The sequence below is a fragment of the Octodon degus genome, unplaced genomic scaffold (genome assembly GCF_000260255.1).
Source record: "Octodon degus isolate 3935 unplaced genomic scaffold, OctDeg1.0 scaffold00017, whole genome shotgun sequence".
NCBI classification, from domain to species: domain Eukaryota; kingdom Metazoa; phylum Chordata; class Mammalia; order Rodentia; family Octodontidae; genus Octodon; species Octodon degus.
Window position 1 is genome coordinate 21,848,753 of NW_004524593.1, and position 25,361 is coordinate 21,874,113.

At 51.4% G+C, this 25,361-nt stretch overlaps 1 protein-coding gene across 1 annotated transcript in view; it reads left to right on the plus strand.

Moving 5' to 3' along the window:
* Positions 1–1,361: 1,361 nt before the first annotated feature.
* Positions 1,362–25,361, plus strand: part of Hlx (H2.0 like homeobox) — a 31,351-nt gene continuing 7,351 nt past the window's right edge. The window contains exons 1-3 of the mRNA XM_004626946.2: positions 1,362–1,446; positions 2,808–3,087; positions 3,276–3,529. Of these exons, the coding sequence (XP_004627003.1) occupies positions 1,362–1,446; positions 2,808–3,087; positions 3,276–3,529 (619 nt within the window). The remainder of the gene's footprint in view (positions 1,447–2,807; positions 3,088–3,275; positions 3,530–25,361) is intronic.

Sequence of the window (25,361 nt, forward strand, 5' to 3'; positions counted from 1 at the left end):
CGCGTGCCTTTCCTGGTGCTCTCCGTGTTTGGGTGTATTCTGGCACGCGATTGAAGGAGACTGAAGAAGACGCCCCTGTGTGGGAGCATCGCCTAGCACCCTGCTGTTACACATGGCTTTTATGCATAGAAATGTAAGTTTAAAAATTAAATTGAAGACCCGGGCATGGTGGCGCACACCTGTAGGAGGCTGAGGCAAGACGATCATTGTGAGTTCAAGGGATACAAAGAGAGCTAAAGGCCAGTCTGAGCTGCATAGTGAGACCCTGTCTCCAAAAGATAAATGAATAAATAGAAATTAAAGGTAAAATTCAAGGCCCGGGGAGATGGCTCAGTAGAATAAGCATTTGCCTGGTAAGCACAAGGGCCTGAGTTCAGTCCCTGGCTCTGCCAAAAAAAAAAAAGGTAAAATTCAAACATGAAATAAATGCCACCATAACACAATGCGCCGCCCTGGACGGGACCCTGGTGAGGGACAGCAAGGCAGCTCTGTGCCCAGCAGTGGAGCAGATGATGAGAGCGGAGTCTGCACTCTGGGGGAAATGAACTGCCACGGCCGTGCTCGCTACCCTCGTTTTGCTGATATTGTGATGAATGAGAGGCGGTTCTTGTTCCTAAAGAGTGGAATCCCTGAAATAGTTCAGGAGAAGGGGGCTCCTGATATGCCTGACTGACTCGCAAATGGTCAAACGCAGACGTGCCAGGAAGAGAACCCGGTCACGCTGAAGCCAGGGCAGCAGGGCGTGCCGGGCGGGCCAGTGTGGCCGACGAGTACACGGACGCTTCTTGGACTGTTGCTGCTACTTTTCTCTAACTTTAAAACTGTATCAGAGCTATAGCATAAATTCAAAATAGTGAGCAGTTGGAGGCACCCACAGGCCTGTTCCTAAGGGAAAGGGTAAATATAAAGCGACATCCGCGATACATCCGCAGCAGTCAGTACTCACACACACGCAGACTTAGGACGAGTAACGTGTCGGTCGAGGACGGATCGGTTATACCATGGTGGTCTCCTAGGAGTCCAGTGGAGTGGGGGATTCCTACCACAGCACTTGGTCTGGACCCCTCCCACACCCAGAGCTGTCCCGACACACACGCACTTGCCGCTGTGCTGTGCTTGCTGAGCACCGGGCCATGCTTCCTAGGTGCGTGGTCCAGGACTTACAGGCCACCCCACACAGCTGGGCATCTGGGAGGCTGCCACATCCATCTGGTCTCTGTGGGCATGCTCTGTGACGCTGGCACAACCATGAAGCTGCCTAATAATACATTTCTTGAAAGGTGCCTCTTGTTAAATGACACATGGTGGCATATGTGGGCACATACACAACCACACACATACACACACGTATGGATGGCAACATGACTAGATCTCCAAAGTCCTGTACACATTCACAGAGTAAGGAGCAGAGCGGGGTCCTCAGCTACCTGTTCCAGATGGGTGCTGGTGAGAGAAGAGAGGAGTGGAAGTCGGGCTGCAGAAAGAAGAGAAGGATAAATGAGGTAAAATGAAGTAAGAGAGAGGCGGCAGCACCACGAGCATGTGAGTAGGCGGGTGGCGGCGGTCAGCTCGCGCCAGTGCCACTGGTGCCCGAGCCAGGGGTGCTGGTGGAGAAAGGGGAGGAAAGGCCGGGTCCCTTTCGAGATGCATCTGAGACTTAGCAGGCGCAGCAGTGTCTGGGCATCTTGCTAGGCACCTGATAAGCTGTTTGTGAGGGATGCGACATCGCCTGTCCTCCCTGGGCAGTCTGGGTCACTTGCCAGGGGACAGAGAGCACCTCTGTTGACGAGAAGGCCAGGGACCTGTGGCTGTGCTTGTGCTGATGGTTCACAGGAAGCCAAGGCCAGATTTCCCCTCAGTGTCCACTTCCTCGCTGGCCGCGACCTCTCCTTCACGTCTGCTCCTTGTCGCATGCTATCAGCTGCGTCCTGACAAACTTGTTCTGCTACCCTGACCCCGTTACTGTGAAGGACCGCTGAGAACCGCAAGCCCGAGCCAGGAGGGGCTTCAGTCCCCCGACTTAGGCACCCTGTGCCTTCTGTCCTGTGGCCAGCGCTCTTGTCCTTCGCTGTGATGGTGACTGGTCATGTTGCCTGTGAAATGCAGGCGCCCCGGCCCTCGCTGTCCCACCCTCGTGCTCTATGTACATTAAGCTCACAATTATATTGAGTTAATAACTTGGTTAAAGAGCTGCTTCGATGAGGCCTGGAATAACCCAGCGGTGACTCCTGACCCTCAGTCTCTGCCGAGGTCTAATCTGTTACCATTGTACTGTTTAGAAGAGCAAAAAATGTCAAGCGTCTTCACAAATCTTTGCATGAGTCACTGTATCTCTCTGCCAGCGGTCAGCAGCTTAGTATCAGGCTAATGAGAAATACATTTTCCCACAGATGGTCTCGGATGTGAACTGCATTGTTCATACTTTTGAAGGAAAAAAAATGAAAGAAAGAATAAAAATAAGGTCACGTGAGGGCTTTGAAGTGCGGCGGCACAATGGTAGGCTCCTTTGGGGAAGAGCGGATTTTCCTCATGCCACGCAGTCAGATTCTTATCTAATGTTTCTGAGCAGGGGACAATGAAAGGGACGCAGTGTGAATAAAAGAACAGAGGAGAAACGGGCTTCGAGGAAGGAGAAGAGGAGGCCCGGCAGGAGGAGGAGGAGGTGCAGGGCGGGGCCGTCCTCACTGAAAACAAACAGGCCTGAGTTATCTCCAGAGCGCTTTTTATAGCTCTGATCGGAATTGTTTTCCCTTGAAAATAAACGCAGTGCCCGGGAAAGGGCCCCGGCCTGGCGCTGCCCTCCGCAGGGCGCAGCAGTCCCGCTAAGGAGCGCTTTCTCACATTTGCCCACCGGCCGGCCGGCGCAGTCCAGCAGGGCGCCAGGGCGGCGGGCTGCGGCCCCGCGGGACGGCTGGGCGAGGGGTCGCGTGTTCGAGCCCGGCGGGGGGCAGCGGCCCTAGGCCCCGGGGAGCTCCCCATCCAGGAGGGGCCCGCGCCAGGCCAGAAGGTTTCCGTGTTCTGTCTGGACTACACCACCAAGCGTCTGCCCCAGAACACAGATGCTGGGGGCGCGGGGGGCGGCGGATGGTAAGGAGGCTCCTGAGGTCGGGACGCCCGCACGCTGGGGACGCGGCGCCGCCGCTTCTCAGGCTGCCCGGCTCCGTTCAGGTCACGACTGCCTGAGCAGCTCCTCTGGGTCCCCCGCGAGAGGCCCCGGGTGGATTTCAGGCTCAGCTCGGTCTGGCTGCCGCCCTCCGGCCCCGGGGCTGGAGCAGGACGAAGAGACTGGAGGGCTTCCTAGGCTGCCTGGGAAGCCCTGCAGGCCTGCAGCCCGAGGTGCTGGAGCCCGGGAGGAGGCGGGCGGACGCGCGGCGGGGCAGGCTCCTGCTGGCGGCGGCTGCCCTGCGTCCGGCGTCCGCGTGCGGCAGAGCAGCTCCGCTCCTCGCTCGGCCTCCTCCGCCGCCCCGCGCCTTTCACGGCGACCTCCCTGTCTTCCTGCCGCCTGCTTTCGCGTGCTCGCTTCCCACTGGTAACGGATCTGTCTCCTGACTTCCTAGTTCACCCTTGACTCTTTAAATTTTGAGGCAAGCGAAGGAGCTGGCCTGAAGCAGCAGGCGCAGGGGGTGTCTCGCCAGGACAGCAGCTCTCGAGCTGAGACCCCAAAACCTCATGCAGCGAGCAGGCACAGCGCCCGTCCTGCTGCGGGGCCACTCGCCCCACTGTGCATTTACTTCTCACGATGACTCTAAAAATTGTATTCCTGTCCCCATTTTATTTTATTTTATCTTTTTCACTTTATTTATTTAGTTTTTTTAGGGGTCTACAGGGTGTTCAGGGTCTCACTACTAGACCGTACTTGTAGTATCTTCCTGTTTACAGCCTCCCAAGAGCTGGGATTACAGCCGCGTGCTACCAGACCGGTCTCAATTGCTGTCCCAGCGCGCCCAGGGGGCAGGGCCGGGGCAGGCCTGAGATCGAATGTCCAGGCCCTGTGCCTGCTTGCAGGCGCTTTAATCTGCTGAGCTATTCAGCTGGCCCTATTTTTGTTTTTTAAAGATAATAAAAAGTAATCAAAAACATTAGAAACGATGCAGAATTTCACTAAACAAAATGATAGGAATTCAACAAATGTTGTTATACTACACATTGCTGTCCTCAAGTTAGTTAAGATTACCAGATATAAGCATGAAAAATTGGTCAAAAAGTAAAAGAAAATAAAAAGAAAAATAATCATTAATTGTTCCTTTCAGCTGATAAGTAGAAATCAGCAGTAGTCTCCCAGCTATCCTGTGCATATGCATATATTTTTCCCTTCTTTCTTTTTTTCCTCCTTTCCTTCATCTCAGTTGTTCCTTCTCTTTGAATAGTTTGTTTCCTTTTCACATTTTTAAAACTCTGAGATGAAGATATTAAATAACTTGGCCAAGTTATGTAGCTAATGAGTATCAAAGGGGCCTTGAACCCAGGCTGGCGTGGTGTCCCAGATGCGTCATTTGCTGTCCAGGAAGGAAGTAGCCAGTGACCCATCAGGGTCTCAGGCACCCTGGGGAGACAGCCACGTGCAGCTGAAGCCTTGGGGGCGCCCATGCCAGTGATCCCCTCAGGCAGACCTGTGCTATGTTGGATAGCTGGCCACCGCCAGCCACCTCCTGCTGCAGTGCTGCGGTTACCGCATGCCCAGCAGCTCCGGGCACCCCGGGCTGTGGGTCCCAGCTTTGGGTCTCAGGGCACAGTGTTGCTTCTGTGTTCTCAGGAGGCAGCTCTGCTCAGGGTGGCCTGCGGGATTCTGTGTAAGGCACAGAGCTGAAGCCCTCAGCTCCCAGGAGCCTCCCACCAAACCCCCAGGTCAGCCTGGCTGCGGATTCCTGGAGCGCAGCAGAAAGGGAGCAGGACACGCCCCCAGTGCCCACTCCTGTGCCAGTCCCCCCAGGAGTGCAGCAGCTGTCAGAGGTGCTGACCTTCCTTCGGGAATGTAAAGCCCCTTGTGAAAGGGACCCAGACAGCTCCCAGCTCCCTTTCCCTGTGTGAGGACACCCAAGAAAACATTTGTCTGCACACTGGAGAGAGGTCCCTCCACCTCCACCACAGTGATGAGTGAATTCCTGTTTACAGCTCCTGCTCTTGGTCCTAGCAGCCCACCTACTGGTGTCTCCACTGAGAGGGACCGGATCCCTTTAGGAACCTTGGCTGAGTGAGACCAGGACCACCTCGCTTTGGCCCCCTAAACCCAGCTAACTTTGGACCTCAATGACACCTGCCATCCCAGCTCACCTGTGCTCCATCCTTTAACCGAGTCACAGCACAGCGCCACCTGCCCAACTCACCAGGCCCCCAGGCTCGGGGAGGGGCCCACAGGCAGCCGGCTGGCACTTGGGGTTGTCTTTCAGTCCTGCCTGCCACGTGGAAGGAGCTGCTGACACTGTGGTGCCCTGGCCTCCTGCAGGCCCGGGGCTGCGGCCTCCCATTTCTGAGCCTCCCTTCTCCCCGTCCTGGCAGGGCTTGCCCACCATCTTGACTCTGGCCGAGGGTCAGCACTTCTGAGGAGACATTTCACGGGAAAAAGGTGACATTTCTGTCACAAGCTGACTCCATGGTTGGCTTTGGTGATTGTCTTTTAATTATCTCTGCTTCCCCTCATCCTCAATGTGGTCGGGAGTCAAGACTTCACGCACATATTATTTATTGAAAGAGCTGAAGAGGAAAAGGCCAAGGCTGACGCCTAATAACTGAGAGGAAGCGGCAGGTCTGAAGACGTCTAAATGTCAGCGATGGGAACTGGCGTCCAGACCTTAAGATTTTATCTGCAAGCTGTCTTGGGAAACAGCATTTTGATTCAGCCTGGGACCTCCTACAGTAGGTGGGATTTTATTTTTTCTTCAAGGGTTGTCTGTCGAGGCCTCACCTCAGGGCTTGTGTTCTGTTCTGTTTGCTGTTTTCTCACACATGCACTTAGCCCAACCGGATCGGATAAGGAAACAAGGTCAGCTGGGCACCAGCACACAACCACGGCCAGCGGTTGGGGACTTCAGTCTCACCCAAGAAAGCCCAGTATTTCAAGCCCCTTAGACAAGGGCCTTGTTCTGGCAACAGTGACGCCAAAATAGAGGAACTTTTCCACAGCCAACTCTGACAGTGGCTGAGAAGATGTCACCGGCCCCCCAGCCCCCACCACTCTGGCTCCCGACTAACTGCACAGCCCACAGCCATTGCGAACAGGCATGGCTGGTAGAGCTGGGTGAGAAGAGTTCTGACTGGAGAGAAAGACAAAGGGGATTTGGGGGACTTGACATCTGGGGCTCAGACTGTCCCCAGCAGGCTCCTGAAATATTCCTTGGGGCTTCTTCTTTCCCACACCTCATCTTAGACAGCATCATCCTCGAAGGCCTAGGTGACCGGATGGGTCTGTGGTGAAGATGCTTATGTGTAGGACAAGCAGTTTATCCCTTCAGTGTGAAATTCTCTGATACCAAAAGGGAATTTTCAAACACAACTGGCAATGAGACACATATGTTCAGGGAGTCAAGTTACTGCTTTCTTTCTTTTTTTCTTTTTTAAATTGTTGTCTGCCAAGGACAATATATTTTTTTCTCTTCTTCAAAATAAACATGGTTCAGGAATGTGCTTTAGTAAATGGCTGGTCTCTATTATATTTCATGCAGCTTTCTAAACAATTTCCAACCCTGGGCTGGCCGGGTGTCAAACAGAAGGCTACCAACAATAGCAAAATCCCATTAAAGCCAAGAAGGTTCCTTCCTGAGTTGAGCCTGACCAGAAATAGTCATCTTGGCACGTTCTCCAGCTTGGCACCAGGGACTAATAATGCACGGTCTCCTAATGGAAATTATCTAATTTCATCCAAAAGCTGCTCCAGAGAGAGCCGGGCTGACGCACTAGCAGTCAATATAACAACATTCTTCTTGAAGGGCTGAACAATGGGCCTTTGGGGAGACGGTGACGGCCACGTCAGACTCCGGACAAACACGGGGATAAAAATAGGCATCAGAGCCCTGACACAGCCACCTCGCTTCTCAGCAGAAAGGCGTCGGTAGGGCAGGGCTGGCTGGGGATGCGGCTGCGTTAGTGGTGCTGGGGGCAGGAAGGCGGGGACAGGAAGACACATGGGGAGGAGAGGGAGAAAGGACAGGGAGTGGGGGAGAGGTGGGCGGGTGAGAAGAGTGAGCTGCGCTGTATGTGGCCGGCCAGCGCGAGGCGAGTCCGGAGCGTGGCCTCCATTGTTGTTCAGGGGCTGTTTTTCAAATGCTGTGTGTAGGGAACAGCAAACACAAATCGGTGTTCCACTTACAGATGTTTTACATAGATCTACAGCTATGTCCCAGGGGTTATTTTAGCGATACTTTCACAGACCAACCTGCAGCACATGGCTGCTTTTCTCTTTCTTCATGTTATTCCTTGTTTTATACATTTCTTAGCACCATCTAAACTTTAGGCTCTCCGAGGCGAGGGACTGGCTTGTGCCTACAATGGTTATGCACATCAAGACAGTGAGTATCAGTTAAAAGTGTTGATTGGTTGATTGGTTGAACCCAATAGCCATGAAATCTCAGAACGCTTTTCATGGGTGGGTGAACAGTTCAAAAAATAAGACTAAAGATGTCTTCAAGGTGGACTATCTGAGGGTTCAGACCTAGTCAGTGCTTCTCTGAGTCCACGTCTCCAATGCCTTCTTTTTCCCCTGCCTGCCATCAAGGCAGAGCATGGTATTGGTCAGTGATGACGAACCACTTAGCTCTTCCCACGGCACGAAGAGCCACTTTGCCACGCATGCCACAGGTTTGCCAACACGGACGGACGGAGGTTCTGGAACGTGGAAGGGCTTCCCGATACAGCGGCCCCTGAAGCAGAGACCACCAGAAATCCTCCCTGGGCCTAGCATGAGGGCGTACAGTTCTCTACTGCTCCCAGACAGTGTGTCCTAGCTGTACCCTCAGCACTGACACCGTGTCCAGAGTCCTTGTCCAGGTGGCCTGTCCTTTGCGTCAGCCTGTGTTTCCTGCTAACCCCAGACAGGCGGATGATTTTTACTATGCTGGTGACGCCGAGTCTGCCTTGGGCCTGCCTGCAGCTGCAGAGGCCAACGTGAGAAGGCGGCTTCTCTGAATATAATTGTACACATTTTCAAGGTTGAACCATGTGACTGTCACACTATTCAAAAACTCAAAATTAAATGTAAGTAAGCTCGAAGTTGTACAGACAGGAGGCAGAATGGAACGTGAAGCGGAGTGCATTGAAAGGGGAAGACACAAGCCTAGAAGACAGTTCAAGAAGAAGTCACCAACCTCAGGCACCTGCCAACCTCAAGATGTATAAAACTAATGAAATATAGGGAGCATCTTGGTTTAAACGTGACGTGTCCCCCAATGCTCATGTACTGAGGCCTTTTTTTTTTTTTTTTTTTTACTGTATTTGGTACAGGGTCTCACAATGCAGCTAGGACTCCTAGTGACCCTCCTGTTTTCAGCCTCCCCAGCACTGGCCTTGCAGACCTGCACCACCATGCCCAGTCTCGGTGCCGGCATTGAACCCTGGTCCCTGCACTTGCCTAAGCAGGCGCTTAGGCTGCTGAGCTGTCTTGCCAGCCCTGTACTGAGGTCTTGAGCCTTTCAGGCAGTGGTGTTCAGAGGGGTGCAGGTGAAGAGCATGCTCACGTTAGTAGTTCAACCCCTTGATGAGCTCCTTGCTGCTGGAGGCGGGCTCGAGCTGGCGGAAGTTGGCCCCCGGGACTTAGGCGAAGGGCATGTCCTTCCCTTTCTCTCTCTGCTTCTGGTTCCCTGAGGCAGGCAGCTCCACCATGAGGGTGCTGCCTCACCACCCACGTGAGGCAGTGGAGCCCGCTATGGACCAGACCTCTGGGCCCACGAGCCTCAGATGGCCTCTCCTCCTTCAAGCCATTTGCATTCGGCATTTTGTCACAGCGATGAAAAGCTGCCTAGTGTCAGAAGAGACTGACCTGTGGTCCTGAGCCTCACCATGGAAAACTAAGTACTCCACAAGTGATGCTGCGGCTGTAAGGTTTGGACAGTGTACACATGTTTAGCAGATACACGAAAACTTGGCGTTCAACAGAGACAGTAGTGATTTTTTAAGCTCTGCAGAAATCCACAAAATTAGGTACTTGTTGAGAATATGCCAATAAATTGCAAAGTAAATGGTCACATCAATTGCCCCCTCTGTGTACAGTGCAATAAAATAGAAATTCACACACACACACACACACACACACACACACACACCCCACAACTCTCCACTTGGAAATAGGACAGTATTCTTCTAAGTTCTTGAATATAAAAGCAAACTAAAAGTATTTAAAACAAAGTATAGACCTCTTATGAAAACAAATGTGGAACTGCCAACGGAATGCTCAGAGGAAATCCTGCAGTTTTAAAATGCATGTTTCTTAGAAAATGAAAGATTAAAAAATAATCAAAGCGTTCAACTCAGGAATAACACTAACAAGCAAAACTAATAAAGATAGATGAAAATAATAAAGTAGAAAACATTAATGTGCATATATTTAACCATTTGAAAAGGAAAATATTGGGTTGCCCTCTGCAGAATGCATTAAGCCGGGCGTTGTCAAATGTCTATCCAGAGAACGTCTCAGGAAAGGTGACTTCTGCTGTGCTCTGCATAGTATATTGCGAGGATTAAATGAAACAGTGGGAGCAGAAGCCCGGCCGCACCTGGCACCGCTGGAAGACCCCTGAGCTGCTGTATTACCATTAAGGACTTGGGGGTGAGGCAGGGAAATGACAAAGAAGCTCGTGTTCACGGTTGTCTTTGCTTTTCTGACTCTGGGCTGGACCTGCCTCCCCTCGCCATCTTTCCTCCCATTCATTCTCCTTTTGGCTGCCGCTGGTCCTGCTTCCACCGTACAGCCTCAGAGCCTGTCCCCATCCCGTTCTGTCCGCAGGAGCTTTGCAAAGCCCTGATCCTGGTGGCCATCCTGCCCTGGCCACTGCCCTGGACAGCCGTCCAGGCCTAGTTGTGTACCTCTTCCTGTGTGAGGTGGAGCCCAGGTCTCGGGTGCTGGGCTCTAAGCCCACTGCTCCTTCTCCCTGCGTCTGTGAGTCTCTGGTATTGTAATGCAATCAGTATTTTTTTCTTTTGTTTGTCATTTGTAATTCTGGGCTCAGTCATCCCTGAAAAACTGTTTGCTGAGCACTTCCTTTTTGCCAGTCCCAGTGCAAGGCACAGAGGATGAAGAATGAATGACTGTCCATGCAGAGAAGACTCCTAGCAGGGGGTGTGGGCAGGGACAGTAACCACCCAGCAGGACTGGGGATGCACCCAGGGAAACAGACGGGATGTGGAGGAAGGCAGGGGACAGGCCTGAAGGCTGCCAGGAAGGGCCGTGGCGAGGGGTGGGCTCTGACAGACATACAGGAGCCGGCCAAGGACAGGGAGTACAGGCCAGGGTGCAGGGTGCCCCAGGTGGAGGACACGATGCCTTCAGGGGCAGCAAGCCCAGCACCCCGCAGCTGCATCGCCTCAGTTTAGGCTTGCATTTCCTTGGCGGCTAGTGGCGCCGACAGCCTTTCCTGTACCATGGGGCTGTCGGGGTCCAGCTATAGGGTGCCTTTGGAGGAATGTTGCCATTTCTTTGCCCTTTTTAATTGACTTGTTTCTTATTGCTGGTTTGTAATAATTCTTAATCTAGGCCATTGTCTCACATATGATTTCAGAAATCTTCCCACTCATTCCATGGATTTGTTTTTGGTATTGATAGTATCTCAGTTACTCTGCTCTCATTGCTGGGACAAATAACAGACACTCAAAGTGAAGGAGGTAAAGGTTTGTTTAGCTCACAGTTTGTGGAGGTTTCAGTCCACACTCAGCTGGCTCCAAGGCAGAGCGGCACAGGGCAGAGGGCAGCAGTTCATTGTGGCGGAAAGCAGGTGGCAGAAGGCAGCAAAACAGCAAGAGCAAAAGGGAGGAGTAACAGCAACAATGGCTACAGAGAGCAAGTCTGTCTCTCTTATATTGCATTCAGGCCATCAGTCCCAGGCTGGGCATAGCACTCATGCCCATAATCCCAGCAGCACTCACACCCATAATCCCAGCAACACTCACACCCATAATCCCAGCAACACTCACACCCATAATCCTAGCACTGGATCATGAGTTAACTCTAGAAGTCCGCCCCATGACTGCATGGGGCCTTTTGGGGGGGCAACTAGACACAAGCCATAACAGATGGCTTCCTTCAACCAAGAAAGTTTTCATTTGCATAAAGTCCAATTTGTTTATGTAGATATATTTAATTGCCTCTTGGTGCTGTGGTTAAGAAACCATTACTGTCATACGAGGTCCCAGAGATTTACTCCTATGCTGCATCCTAAAACTTTATGGTTTTCTTATTCTCAGGCCAGCGGTTCATCTTGAGTTACCCTGTATACACGCTGTGACGTAGGACACCATGCTTCACGTGGACTTTCCCATTGTCACACCTCTGCCTCGTGGTGACCCTCCTGTTTGCAGCCTCCCCAGCACTGGGACTGCAGGCGGTATCGCCACGCCTGTTCTTGGCTGGCTCAGTGAGCCTGAGGACAGGGCTGGCCCGCGTGTGGCCTGGCCCCTGCGCTTGCCTAGCCAGGCATTTAGTCTGCTGAGCCGCCTCGCTAGCCCTCACCCACCATCTTTCGAAAGGAGTATTCTTTCCTCACTAAATTCCTTTGTCCCTGTTATCAGCTATCTGCTGACCAGGGCAAGACTTTATTTTTGCGCTCCCAGTTCGACTGGTCTGCGTGTCTGTCCTGGGCCAGAGCCACGCTGCCTTGATTACTGTGGTTTTGTAGTAAGATTTACAGTCAACCAGCAGTGGATAGAGGTGGGATTCCCTTGTACAGCAGAGCCCTGCTCAGTCCTAAGGAAGGGCAGTGCAATGGGTCCACCTGGAGAGCACACTCATGAGTGAAAGGAATTGGACAGGAGTGTGCGAGCGCTGCCTCACTTCTCCGGTGTGAGAAGCGAAAAGCAGAAGGAAGGACCGAAAAGCACGCTAGACGCTGCGAAACAGGAGGACGACGTTCAGACCGAAAGCTGAGCTGGGGGCGGGGCCAGGAAGGAGGGGAAGAGAGAACCTGAGCACGGAGGGGAAACGGGAAGCAAAGCTTTTGTCGAGAGGAAGGGAAGGGGTTGAAGGGACAGCGTGGTGGCGCGCAGCACCCTGTCTCAAGATAAAAAGCAAATAAACAAAACAGTAACAAGGGAGGGGAACAAAGCAAGCGCAAGAGCCAGACGTGTCAGGTGCAGGTGTGCCTTTCCCACGGTGAGTGGGAGCACTGTGTGTGCCTCAAGTGTACTGATGGACTTAATTAAGAAATCAATTTATGAATAAAATCTTTACATAAATCAGCCAGCAACAGGCGTCTCCAAGTTTGTCCCACTTTATGAGGAGTGACAGGTTACACAGCAGTACCTTGTTTGCGATTAGCATGTCGTGCCCACCTTGTAATTTTGTGTTGGGGGTTTCTTCACTCGTACGGAGAAGGAACGTAGCCGTGTAGTTCTCTTTTCCTGTGACATCTGCGCCCGCCTCTGGTGTCAGCCGTCGCTGGCCTTGCAGGGTACGTGGCAAGTGTCATCTCTTCTTTTCCTTGTGGGTGAGCTTGTGGGGGCCGGCAAGGGAAGCCTCTGATGTCATGGGTGCGGCCAGATGCGGTGGGACGCTTTCTGACAACGATGCGACCTTTGCCCTCAGGCGCCTCCTCGCGTTTTCTTCCTGCTCTCGAGTGGAAGAGAGCGTTTTCTTCCTGCTCCCCCGTTCAGCACAGGGCAGCTGAGAGTGGGGTCGGGAGTACTGCCTCTTTCACCCCGACTTCAGTCACTTGGGTCTCTCTCTGGGTCTCTACCGCAGTCTCTGTCTCTCTCGACCACCCTCATCAGTCTAAGTGAAAGACCGGCCAACTGTGTGGATTTTTCCAGAAAGTTGGTCTTTAGCGTTATTGGTTTTCTCTATTATTTTCTATTCTTTGCTTATTTCTGCTCTAATCTTTATTGCTTCTTGCTTACTGCTTGTTCTGAGTTTAACCTGCTGTTCTTCTTACAATGTTTTCAAGTGAAAGGTGCGTGCACGTGCATGTGTGTGCGTGTGCATGCGTGCATGCGTGTCACGTTGGAGTTTCCAGGATGTCACGCATGTTAGGCAGTCCGTTCTCCTGCTGAGTTACCTCCAGCTCCTGGAGGGTTAACTTACTGATTTGAGAGCTTCCATTGAAAAAGTAGGCGTTTGTCTAAACACTTTTCTCTACTCACAGCCTCACCTTCAGCTGGTAAGTGTCGCCTCGCTCTGCTTTCGTGCTCACTCGCCTCACACACCCTCTGCTTTCCCCTCGGTTACTCTTCGGGCTCGCTGATCACTTAGGAGCACGTCATTGAGTTTTACCTATTACAGAACTTCCCAGTTTCTTTCTGTTACTGAGTTTTAACTTCCTGTGGTTACAGGAAACACTCCTTATGGCTTTAATCCTTTCACACTGGTTGAGTGCTGCATGGCTGAACATGTGCTCCACCTGAGGAGGCGTGAAGACCTGAGGAGGCGTGAAGACCTCCTGTGGCCAGAACGCTCTGTGGAAGCGTGTGGTCCGGTTGGTTTGCTGTGTGATTTGCATGTCAGATTTTCCAGCTGTTCTACCCACTTTTTTTTTTTAACATTTATTTATTTATTTTTATATTTTTAGTGGAACCAGGGATTGAACTCAGGCCCTTGCGCTTGCCAAGGAAGCGCTTATTCCACTGAGCCATCTCCCTGGCCCCAGTACTTTTTTCTGACTCCACTTAATTTTTGTTTTAATGTCTGTTTGCCTGATAGTAACATTGCCTCTCTGTCTCTTTTTTACTTTTGCTTATACAATATTTTGTCCATTCTTTACTTTCAATTTGTTTGTGTCTTTGAAGCGCAGTGTGGCTTTTGTCAGTCACGTACCAGAAGCGTTGTTCACAGCCCCTGTGTTAGCTGCTGCCTGCTGGAACGCTTGCATGCACTATAAGGAAGAACCAGGTAGGATTCGCACCTGCAGCCCTGCTGTGCCAACTCTGCCTGTAGCGTGCCCTCCTCTGCTCTCCTTCTGCTGAAGCCTTCTGTTTGATATCGTTTCTACTGTGCCACTTTCGGTCCCTTGTCATTTCTCTTCTTGACGGGAATTACAGTTAGATCTTAGTTTATACCAACACAACCAGCTTGATTTTCAATAGTAAACAAAAGCTTTGCTCCTAGAGAGCTCTCCTTGGTGGCCTTACTGCCCCAAAGTTATGTATTTACACACCATCATCCCTGTGCCACGTCCTGCACTTACTGCTTTCTGCAGCTCCCCGGATGATGCAAAGTTGCACAATTCCGTTCACCTTGGCTTTTAGGGTTATGTGCTATTCTTCCGGGTGGACCCGGGCTCGTGCCTAGTGACTGCTGCTCTCTTCAGCCTGAGCACTGCTTGTGGTCCTGGGCGGTGCGTCTGCTCAGGATTCTCCAAACGTTTTTGATCTCCGGATGAGTTAATTTATCTTCACTCCATGCAGTGCTTCTCACTGGAGGCCTTTTCTTCCTACACAGGCCACCACCGCTTCTGGCCGCAGTGCTTCTGGCTGAGATTTCTTCCTATGGGCAGGTCATTTCTGAAGTGCTGCTTTCTTTTTGTCTTTATGTTTCATCAGCTTATTACTATGTATTGAGTATCATCAGATCTTTAAATTTTTATTTTTTTATTTTTGGTGGTACCAGAGATTGAACTCAAGACCTTGTGCTTGGAGATTTTTAAATTGAGTCTGCCCGAATTTTCTTGAGCATATTGGCTCCACCAATGCACTTTTTTTTTTTTTTGGCTTGTGCTTGCCAGGGAAGCATTATTCCATTGAGCCATCTCCCTGGCCCCAAAGATTTTTTTTTTTTTTTTTTTCCCTGGCCCCAAAGATTTTTTTTTTTTTTTTTGGAAAAACTGGGGATTGAACTCAGGCCCTTGTGCTTGCCAGGGAAGTGCTTATTCCTCTGAGCCACCTCCCCAGCCCCACCAATGTACTTATTATTGTTTGTTTTGTGGTCCTGGGCTTGAATCCAAGATTTGTTCGTGCTGGGCAAGCATCTCGTCGCCGAGTGCACCCTTGGCCCTCAGAATGGCTAAGAAAGAATTCAGACCTGGGGAGCTTTCCATGATTTTTTCCCAGACTGCCTTGCCTGCCTTCTCTCTCTCTCTCTCTCTCTCTCTCTCTCTCTCTCTCTCTCTCTCTCTCACAGGGTCTCGCAGTGCAGCTCATACTGGCCTCGTGCTCACTTTTGTAGCCCCCAGGCTGGTCTCAAACTCACAGAGATCCTCCTGGCTCAGTCTCCCTAGTGCTGGGCTTACAGGCACATAGCACCACGCCTGGTTCCAGGGCCACGTGGTGGCCGCCCGTGTCTGGGGCCCAGACAGCACGCCTGGGCATCTGGGGCCAAGAGCGCATGGCATGTGGGGCTGGGGGTCAGACTCGGATCCTTCACCTTGCCGGGTAGGTGCTCATGCCGCTGGCTGTCTCTCCGCCACCAGATATTCCTTCTGCTCTCTCCTCACACTCAGGCCAGCTCACTTGGGACAGCTCCCGAGCCCAAGCCCTTGCTCCTTGCTCCCGGGCCACCATTCATCTACACTCCTCTCTGCGCGCCGGGGAGCTCCACCCACCCCCGAGCGTGTCTGCTGTTCTGTGTTCAGCCAGCTGACATTGCTGTGGAGTTCCCCATTTGCGTCTCTTTCCTGACATTCCTTATCAGCCGGTGCATCGCTGGTGCTTTCATTTCGTTCCTTAGGCCTGGATGTGCTTCGATTCTGTGAACACATTTATAGGCTCATTTTAGCTCTGTATACAAAGTCCAAGTGTGACATTTCTGGGACTGTTTCCTTTCATTGCATTTTTTTTTCCCCTGCAAGTAAATGGCGTTCTTTGCTGTTCCTTGGCTTGGGCTACAGTGTGTGTGTGTGTGTGTGTGTGTGTGTGTGTGTGTGTGTGTGTGTTTTAAATTCAAAATCTTAGCTTGGTGACTGGAGATCAGGCCTTGCCTCTCAGCAGGACTTGTTGTTTCTTTCTGTTTGTGTTAGTAGTAGTTGTCTGCTTGCTTAGTGGCCTTCCTAGACTCATCATGCCAAGTCTTCTTCAGAGCCACGCGCAGCTACTGCCGCTCGGCCTGGTTGGCGAGGCTTCCACTGATGGTGGGACTCGCGCTTCCTCACACGCCAGCAGCAAGGACCCTGCCGGCCTTGCCGGGGAGCGCTCTGGAAATGTCGCGTCTCCAGCACTCTTGCAGGCCACCTACAATGACATCTTGGCCTTCATGTCCTGATTTCGCAGAGCCCAAGGTCAACTGAAGGCAAGGGCTTAGTGTGTCCTCGGGCTTTTCTGGATACTGGGACAGTTCCGCCTGCACCCGTGGTCTTCTAGATTCAGAGGGGTACGTGAAAGTTTTGCGAAGCCCCACACGGACAGCGTGTTCCCCAGATTCCTCTCACTTCGAGAGAGAGAGAGAGAGAGAGAGAGAGAGAGAGAGAGAGAGAGAGAGAGCAGCCTCAGGCAGCTGCAGTGCTCAATGGTTGCTGATTATTTGCCCAGGAACCCTGTGCAAGGCCGAGACCTTGGGGGGCTCCGCGGCTATTCAGCACGCTGCAGTGTGCTGGGTTTCATAGTCCATGGGGTAAGCTGTTGGTTCTCAAGGCTCTCACACACTGAAGAGAAAGGGACAGACGCAGGGCGGAGACACCACGAAGACCCCTGCTCTCATAAGCTTCAGCCACTTCTCCTGAATTACTGCTCAGATTGTTGAGAGGCTCTGGCTCGTCTTCGGGGTTGTGAAGGCCACGATGTTGGCCCTGCTTCCCAGGCTCCTGGTGACTCCCGAGAGGAATGGCTCCCTGGAGTGCTCAGGCCCTCATGTGGCCTTCTCACATGTTGTTTATCGGTACTCTGCTGTCGCTCCTCCTGGATTTTCTTTCTCTGGGTGACTCCCTGCATCTCCATCTACACTGCCAGTAGCAGTGGTGCTCAGGAGAGCCAGAAATAAGCTGGTCATTGTCTGGAGTGCTCTCGTAGGACTTTGGACCCCTCTGCAGTTTTGCTGATTACTAGCATCAGGGTGACAGACCCAACCGACTGCCTTCATACCACGAATCCAGCTTTCACTCAGGTGCTTGTGCTTGCCAGGCAGACCCTTCAGCCACTGAGCTATCTCCCTAGCCACAATGCGGGTGTTCAGTGTTGGTCTCTTACTGTTAGTCTCTTTATTACGCTTTTGTTTTATCCACAGAAGCGATCACCAGCAGGCTGTATCTATTCCGTTTTGACTGTTGCTTTATTAAACGTGTCCTTTTATTTTTTTTGAGAGTTAGATATGTGTCTTCTATTAGTGTATGCTTGAAGTGTGTGAACACATTTGCCACGGAAAGTGGCACATCTGCACACCACATCTGTCGAATGCGTGCCTCCTGAGAGTGAGCTTTGTTTTCTTTTCTGCTGCCAGGTTGCCACTGTGTAGAGGAGTTCTGGTTATGTGGTATCTGACTCAAAAGAATATTTGTAAATACACTGAACGAACTACTTGATGGACTTACTAGCCTTTTAGGAAAAAAGAGATCCTATAGCTTGGCATCACTTGCTCTTTTAAAGACATCATATTGTCTCTCTGATGTAAGAACCTGAAAGAATAAATAAAATCGGAAAGGTACAATAGATACTGCGAAAGGGAAAGAAAGTGTCCAAAGGGAAGAACAACCAGGGTGAGGAAAAGGAAAAAAGAAAAAGGAAGGAAGGGAAAATATATGTGTACATGCGCAGAACAGCTTAGATAATTGTACTGCTGATTTCTACTGATCTATTGAAAGAAACACTTCATGCCTATTTTTTTTCTTTTTTTAATGCTTTTTGACCAATTTTGCATGCTTATATCTGGTAATCTGGACAACTAATTTCAAGAAAAGATATGTAATGGGGAACAATCATTGCTTAATTCCTAGCTTAATTCCTATCATTTCATTCAGTGAAATTCTGCATCATTTCCAATGACTATTTTTTACCACTTTTAATTCTCTTAAAATGCTCATGTTGTTTCAGTGGAATCCTAGACAGTTTTCAAAATGCTAAACAACTTGATCCTCTGGTCTAGATTTCCCAGGAATTTATTTACTCATCTGAGTCTTGTAACCCTTCTGAAATTTAGCCTGCTTTTTGCCTCTTGATTGTGGCTTCTCTCTTCTTCTGCATTAATTCCCAAAGAATGTGGCTGTGGCTAGCAGAAGCTCTAAGTTTATAGCAGAAGCTTTCTAGCACGTGGGCTACAGCATGGTGCATTTTAAGCACCACTTCTATCTTTCACTAGCTTCAAGGAATGTTCCAGATTAGATAGGACTTTAAATTTACATTAATTGTTTTTAAGATATTTGCAGTTTTTCTTTAGAAGAAAACTTGAGCAAAATGAGAGTGGAATAATTCTGATTGCCCTTTGCTAATAGATGGCATCATATCATTTTTACTACAGCCTGGTGTATGTTTTTTTATCCTTCAAAAATTATTGTGTAAGTTATTTATTATGTAAAGTATGCACCTACATGATCGGCATTACACAATCACAAGACATTTGTGGGTTGTCTTCGTGTTGCACGAGTCTGCAGTTGTAGCACAGCTGACAACAGGCCAGTGTGTGATTTCAGTACGTTCGCACCAGCCTCTGGGCGAATTTGAGGAGCGGGCTGAGATGCGACTCAGAGCTGTCCCAGTGTGTGTGAGGGCCTGGGCTCGGTCCCCAGCATGCGCATGCTTTCTTGAGACACAGATTTAAAGTCCCATTGTCGAGAGCCACATATTCTAGGGGATCTGACTTCACCCAGGCCGCAACTATTCTGAGACGTTTCTGCCATGTCTAGGGCTTCTGCATATGTCCAGATTCAGAAAAGGAACCTGGGAGCTGACCAGGAGTACCCGTTAGCCACGCCAGCTCGAGCCTCCCCCCTCCCACTGGGGTTGCTGGGGCCATCTACAGTGCTTAGGCCTAGAATTGGGGGCAGTGTCTCACGCCCCCTCGCAGACACGTTTCCTACGGTAGTCTCTAGCCACGGAGCCATAGTGACATCGCGTGTGCAGCAGCTCTCTAATCATTTTGCTTTACTTCTTCGGTAATGTCCACATTAACAAATGTACTCCAATATTCTTGCTTCGGCAAGCAGTTTTCATGACAGAGCTCACGTTGAGAGCAAAAGACTAGAAATAAGAAAACGTTCCTGCCAGGTTATAGCACAGCTGGACTCAGCTTGCATTCCAAAGTGAGCCACTGTGAGGGGCGTGGCCACGGCCCTGCTCCCTGTGGCACTGACCACGGGTTTTGGGCCAGGAACAGCTTGAGCACTGTGGTCCCGTCCACCCCTCTGTTTCGACATTTTGTGCATGTTAGTTGGAAAGAGCTGAAACTGAAACTAAACAGAGTAGCCTCGGGTGCCAAGAAAGCTGGTCGTGTGGCACAGCAGGCTGGAACCAGGGCTCCAATCTAGGACCCCTGCAGGTAGGTGCAGCATGGCAGACCAGAGGCCTGCAGGCCTCTCACAGGAAGGGAGGGGCTGTCTTTCATTGGGAAACAGCACAAGGGGAGAGTGTGCAGTGGTTCATAAGAGAACACAGGGGTGCTGGCTTCCAGGACAGCATCCAGGCCCAAGGCCTCCTGGAAGCTGGAGACAGCTATAGTGAGTCAAGGGCCAGCTGCCATCTGGGAAGAAACACACACACTCTAGAGTCAGTGCTCACCTCTACTATGTAAGATTTCACAGCTGCTGTGTCAGTCAACTTCCTGTCACTATGACAAAACACCTGAGATAATTGTCTTATAAAGAGAAAAGGTTTATTTTGGCTCATAATTTGAAGTCCTCGTCTATGACTTTTGGCACTTGCCATGTAGTTAATTAGCACATTATGGTGATAGTTCGTGGAAGAGTAAAACCCCTCACTTCATCAGACAGGACCCAGAGAAAAAAGCAAAGAGAAGGAGACGGAGTCCCGTAATTTCTTTGGAGAGTGTTGTAGTGCAAACGTAAGACGTTCCCTGAAAGGTTTAATTTCAGAGATGGGGCCTGGCCAGCAGTGGGTGAGTCCCCGGGGGCATGAACTGTGAGGATGTACTCGTGCCCCGCTGCCCCTTCCCTCTCTGCTGCCTGGCTCCCATGCGCTGCGTGGCGGGCCCCTGCTGTGCCTTCACCACGGCCCTTCTGCACGCCATTTCTGCCTCGGGCCCAGTGAGCCATGGAAGGAGCCCAGCGAAATGGGCAGCCTGTCCTCCTGAGTCGTGGTGTTGGGCGCTTGGCCCATGGGTGAGAAAGTGACTGACGCTGCTCACTATTGCCAGGAATATGGTGGCTGCAGTGACTGTGCCTGTCGTGTGGGTCACAGGCCTGTGGAACTGATTTGAGGAAGGTACTGAGGAAAGCTGGAGGACACCATCTGGAGCAGACTTACATGCTGTGGGCAGGGACCGGTGCAAGAGTTTGATGAGAACGCGTGGATGCTGGTAGGAAGACAAGCATTACAGAGCAGGTTCAGGTCATTTCAGCTGTGAACAGACCCCACTGGTAGCTGGACGAGAAATCATGTGCCACAGAGTCTTATTAAGATTGAGCACAACCGACTAAGCAATCTTTTTTAAATTTATTTATTTATTTTTTATTTTATTTTTTTCCATTGTTATGTTTATTTTTTTCTTTTTTTGCCATAATTTTATTGATAAACAAATAGCAATGAGACAGTTTCAAATCAAATCGGTAGGTCAGTTTCAGTAATTAACACACTGTATACATTCTTCTTAGTGGTTAATTGCTGTACAACTGACTAAGCAATCTTGCAAAGGAAGTTTCAATGCAGCCCAATGCTCAGGTCACGTCACGGGTACTGCCAGCTACAGTTAGCCAGACTGACAGTGAGAGTCAGAAGCAAACGGAGTTGAATGATTTGAAAAGTTTGCTGTCTCACAAGAATGAACATGTCTACAAGTTGGGGCAGAAGGGAACCTTGCTACTTAGGAGAGGGACATTAAAAAGAAGCCAAGTACTTTGCACAGAGGCAAGAGAAGACACCGCAAGGGCGGCCCCAAGCAGTGGGACTCCACGCACTGGAGGGTCGAGGGCACAAAAGTAAGTATTTCCCTTGACAAGAAAGTCCTTGGAAGTCTGCTCATTCAGAGCTGCCCAGGGAAATGTGTCCCTGAGCTTACCATCCATGTGCTCAGAGCCCATGATCCAAGGGGGCCTGAATACTGCTCCTGCTGATGGAAGACCTTGGTGTCATCTACATGGTGCTGGTTTTCTAGGCATGGGGTATTAAGAGGTAGGAGTATTCTGGAAGCCTCTGCCCAGATTTCAGAAGGGGTCCTATAAGGCCAGGCTGAAATGTGTCACCATGGCGCCGTCGCTGCCAGGAGCCTTTGAGAGCAGTGTGTGGGGTTGTGGTGAAGTGGAGATCTCAGGGGGGTGGAGAGGCCAGGAGTGTGGGTCACCTGCTGAAACCTGGTGGTGCAGCCAGCAAGGGGCCAGGCCCAGGGAAAGGGCACGTGGGCTGGTGCCAGCAAGGACGTGGGGTGGGGGCTGCTCACTCATCAGCATGCCTGCCCTGGAGGCTGGCTCATGGCTGCTGTACTGGATGTGGTAGCTGCTTTCACCCAGTTTGGGGACTTTGAGCTTGGACTTTTTTTTAAAAAAAATTTATTTGTGTGTGTGTGTGTGTGCGTGTGTGACCAGGGGGCGGGGCTGGCTGGCATGTGGTGCTGGGGGATTGAACCAGGGTCCCTATGCTTTGCTAAGCTTGTTCTAAGTAGGTGCTTTAGACCACTGAGCCATCTCACCAGCCCTGCGCTTGGACTTCTTAGCAGTGCTAGCACTCTTAAGATTGGTGAGACTCAGAGGGGGACCAAATGCCTTTTGCACAATGGACTGGGCATTCACATTTGGTGGGGCAGAGCAGGAATGCTATGGTCTGGATACACAATGTCCCCTGGAGTTTCAGGTTTGGAGGTGGGACCTGGCCTGAACAAGATGATCGAAGGGTGTGACTTGGAAGGGGCTTCTTGTCCCCAGCCCCTCCCTTCTCTCTGGGAACACAGAGTGACCCAGAACGCACAGTCCCTACATCCTCAGTACTGCTCAGAGGGCCTCCTTCCAAAGATCCAATGCCCTAAAACTGGGCAGGGGTGAACCTCAACTCTGACACAGAAGCCAGTTGAGCAAAATGGCAGGGTGGGGGCTGAGGCCAGAACACCCCATGCAGAAACCCCTGCGCTGAGCCCCTCGGGACCAGGACAGCCCAGCAGGCTGAGGCGGGAGGCAGAGGCGTGAGGCACAGGGAAGCTCTGAGTGGCAAGGGGGCGCCTGGGCTCTACTCCTGGATGGAAAATGGCACTGGAGAACAGGTTTGGCAGGATGGAGGGAGCTGGATCAGGAGACTAAGGATTTCAGTGGCAGAAGGCCACAGAAGGGCGAGTGACCACAAGAGAGGGGGTGACATCAGCAGAGAAGTCAGCCTTTACTACAGAAAGAGCAAGAGATCCAGATGCAGGGGTACACGCCTATAATCCCAGAACTCAGGAGGCTGAGGCACGAGGATCGCTGTAAATTTGAGGCCAGCTTGGGCTATAGTTAGTTGAAGACCAGCCTGAATTACATAGCGAGACCCTGTTTCCAAAAACAAACAGAACTGGGGCAGGGCACTGCACCTCTCCCAGGGCTCAAAGCCATCTATGCCCTCTGCGTCCAGCAGGGGTAGCTCTGTAGCCCGATCCTTTATTACCTCAGGGCCGGCCCTTTCCTTACCCTGTCTCACACAGGGGGTGCTCCATGAAGCGCCATGGCTAGGCTGATTTTAGAAACCCTCCTTTTTCCAGACCAAGAGCAAACCTTCGCACCAGGCGGGGTCCCAGACAGCAACGCAGGGATGATCCAGCAGGTGGCAGCAGAGAACAGACTTTCCCTGTACAGGACCCCAAGGAGGGTGGAGGCGCCGAGTGCGCGGATCCCGCAGCTGCCACAGTCCCGGCCAGAGCGAGAGGCACGCTGGGACCTCTGGCTCCGTTCACAGAGGCCTTCTCCTGGCTACAGCATCCTCGCACCCCGCAGGACCTTCTCATTCCTGGCGTGGTTGGCACTCGTCCCTTGCACCTTCGCAGTCTGTGCACAGCTAGCCTCCATTCTGTTTGCCGCTTCTGGCGGCGCTTTTCTCCTTACTTCCCACTCCAGTTTGTTGTTTCCTGATAGGAGACCCGAATCCAGGGCCCGGTGCATGCTAGCCACACACTCTACCCCTGGGCCTCGGCCCTGCTGTTTTCATTTTATTTATTTATTTTATTTGGAGACAGGGTCTCCATCAGCATCGGCTGGCTGGCCTTGAACTTGTACTCCTCCTGCCTCCCCAATGGCTGCGGTTTTCAGCAGTCTCTTCTGTTTCATTTTTAGGGGGCCAGGACCTCCTGGCAAGCACAGGGTGTCTGTGTTACAATGTGCCCCCATCGCTGTGGGCTCTGCATCGGGGTTTTCCGGATTTAGGGTCCTTCCCGGCTGCTTGGTAAGATGGGGGTGTGATGTCAGAGGACGTGGGATCAGACCCAAAGGGCTGCTGGAAGCTCTGGGTCCAGCCTCTTGCTGGTGTCCGAGAGTAGGGCCTCAGAAGCAGAGAGGACTGGCCGGCCACCCGAGGGCCAGGCACCACAGGGAAGTGCAGAAAGACTAAGCCTGGTGGTGGCAGGGGGGTGTGCCTTTCCCACCTGAGGTTCAATTCTTTTGAAAAACTCAGCATCTATCTTTAGTTCTGGGACCACTGTGAGGTCTCCAGGAAAGGAGAGTGGGGGGTCTGCCTAGAATAATCCAAAGTGTGTGTGTGTGGAGGGTGTCTGCAGGGGGACTCCAGAGTCCTAACTCAGGATCTAGAACCCACAAGAAGCTGAGCTGAGAGTGCTGGGCTAGGTGGCCCATAAATCTCCCTCCGGCAGAAGGACAGGCACCATATACAGATTCCTACAACGCTGCAAATCTCTCAAATTCTTAAACAGCTGAGTAAGCTGTGTTTCCTTTTCGTTTTGACTGTGAATATTTATTTCCATCTCTCTCTTTTTTGAAACCAATAGGTTTCATGTTTGAAATAATATTTAAAATTAGTGGGTGGGGTGTCCAAGGCCACAGAGCAAAGGCCTGGCCCTCACTCTGCCCGGAGTCTAAAAGCAAAAGCAGAAGCGGCAGCAGATCGGGCCAGTGGGGCTCGCCTGGGGTGCACTCCTGTCACAAGCAGAACCTAGTGCTGGGTGTCACTCACCTTTCATGTCCTTGGGTCCAGGGCAAGAATTCACGCTGGGGACTTCAAGTATAGAGGTGCTGGTCACAAGGGGCCTGCATCATGGGGTCATCTACCTGGATTTGGTCTCTGCCTGCCTAAGTCATCCTGAACCTTTCTGTTAAACTACAAAGGAGCTTCTCTACCCCGTCCTTTCGGTTCAGGGAAATAGATTTTGGCTGTGTTGGCCCAGGAAGAAAGATGGAAAGAAAGGAATTGCAAGGATTACAGACAACAGTGAAAAAACGGCAAGAAGAAACCTCAGCGAAGGCGCTAATCCCCCCCCCCCCCCCCGCAAAACGCGGCCACATTTTTTCCCCATAATTTTGATAAACAAATAGCAATGAGACAGTTTCAAATCAAGTTGGTAGGACAGTTTCAATAATTAACACATTGCATACATTCTTCCTAGCGCTTAATTGCTGTACAAGACGCGGCCACATTTAAGGCCCGGTGATGTAGCCAGAGTTCTCAGTATTTGGGTTTAATCGCCCTGCACTGCGCCCAGGCCTGACGCCCTGCTCCGTAGATCTGGGCCAGCTCATTTCGCCACCGCCCGGACAGCTCGGAAAGCAAAGATTAAAGGGAAAAGTCGCAGCTGTATATTTATATTTTCATTGCTAGAAGGGAATTGATTTCCGTGCGTTTATTTTGGTAGTTGTAATACACAAGAGCGGATTTGCGTCACCCGAGCAACTTGCCGGTGGAGATAAAGTTGCACAAATATTAAAAGGGGAAGTGCTAGGAGTCATTATAGAGTTTTTCTCCGGAAGAAATAAGGATTTCTGCAGTAGCCTAAAATACTAAGGCCGCTTCTATTTTGAGCCCAATCTTGCAGGCACATCCGTTCATTTAGTCCGAGTCTGAGCCCGTCAGAAAACAGGAGATGACCTGAACTCCCGCGAGCCCCCCGGGCTTCCTGCAGCCTCCTCGGGCCGAGGGCCGGGAGTGGGCCCGGGACCCGCGCGCTCAGAGCCGGTTAGCGCTCGCCACGGCCCGGCCGGGCTGGGCGGGCGCGGGAGCCGAGCAGGCCCTGGCCG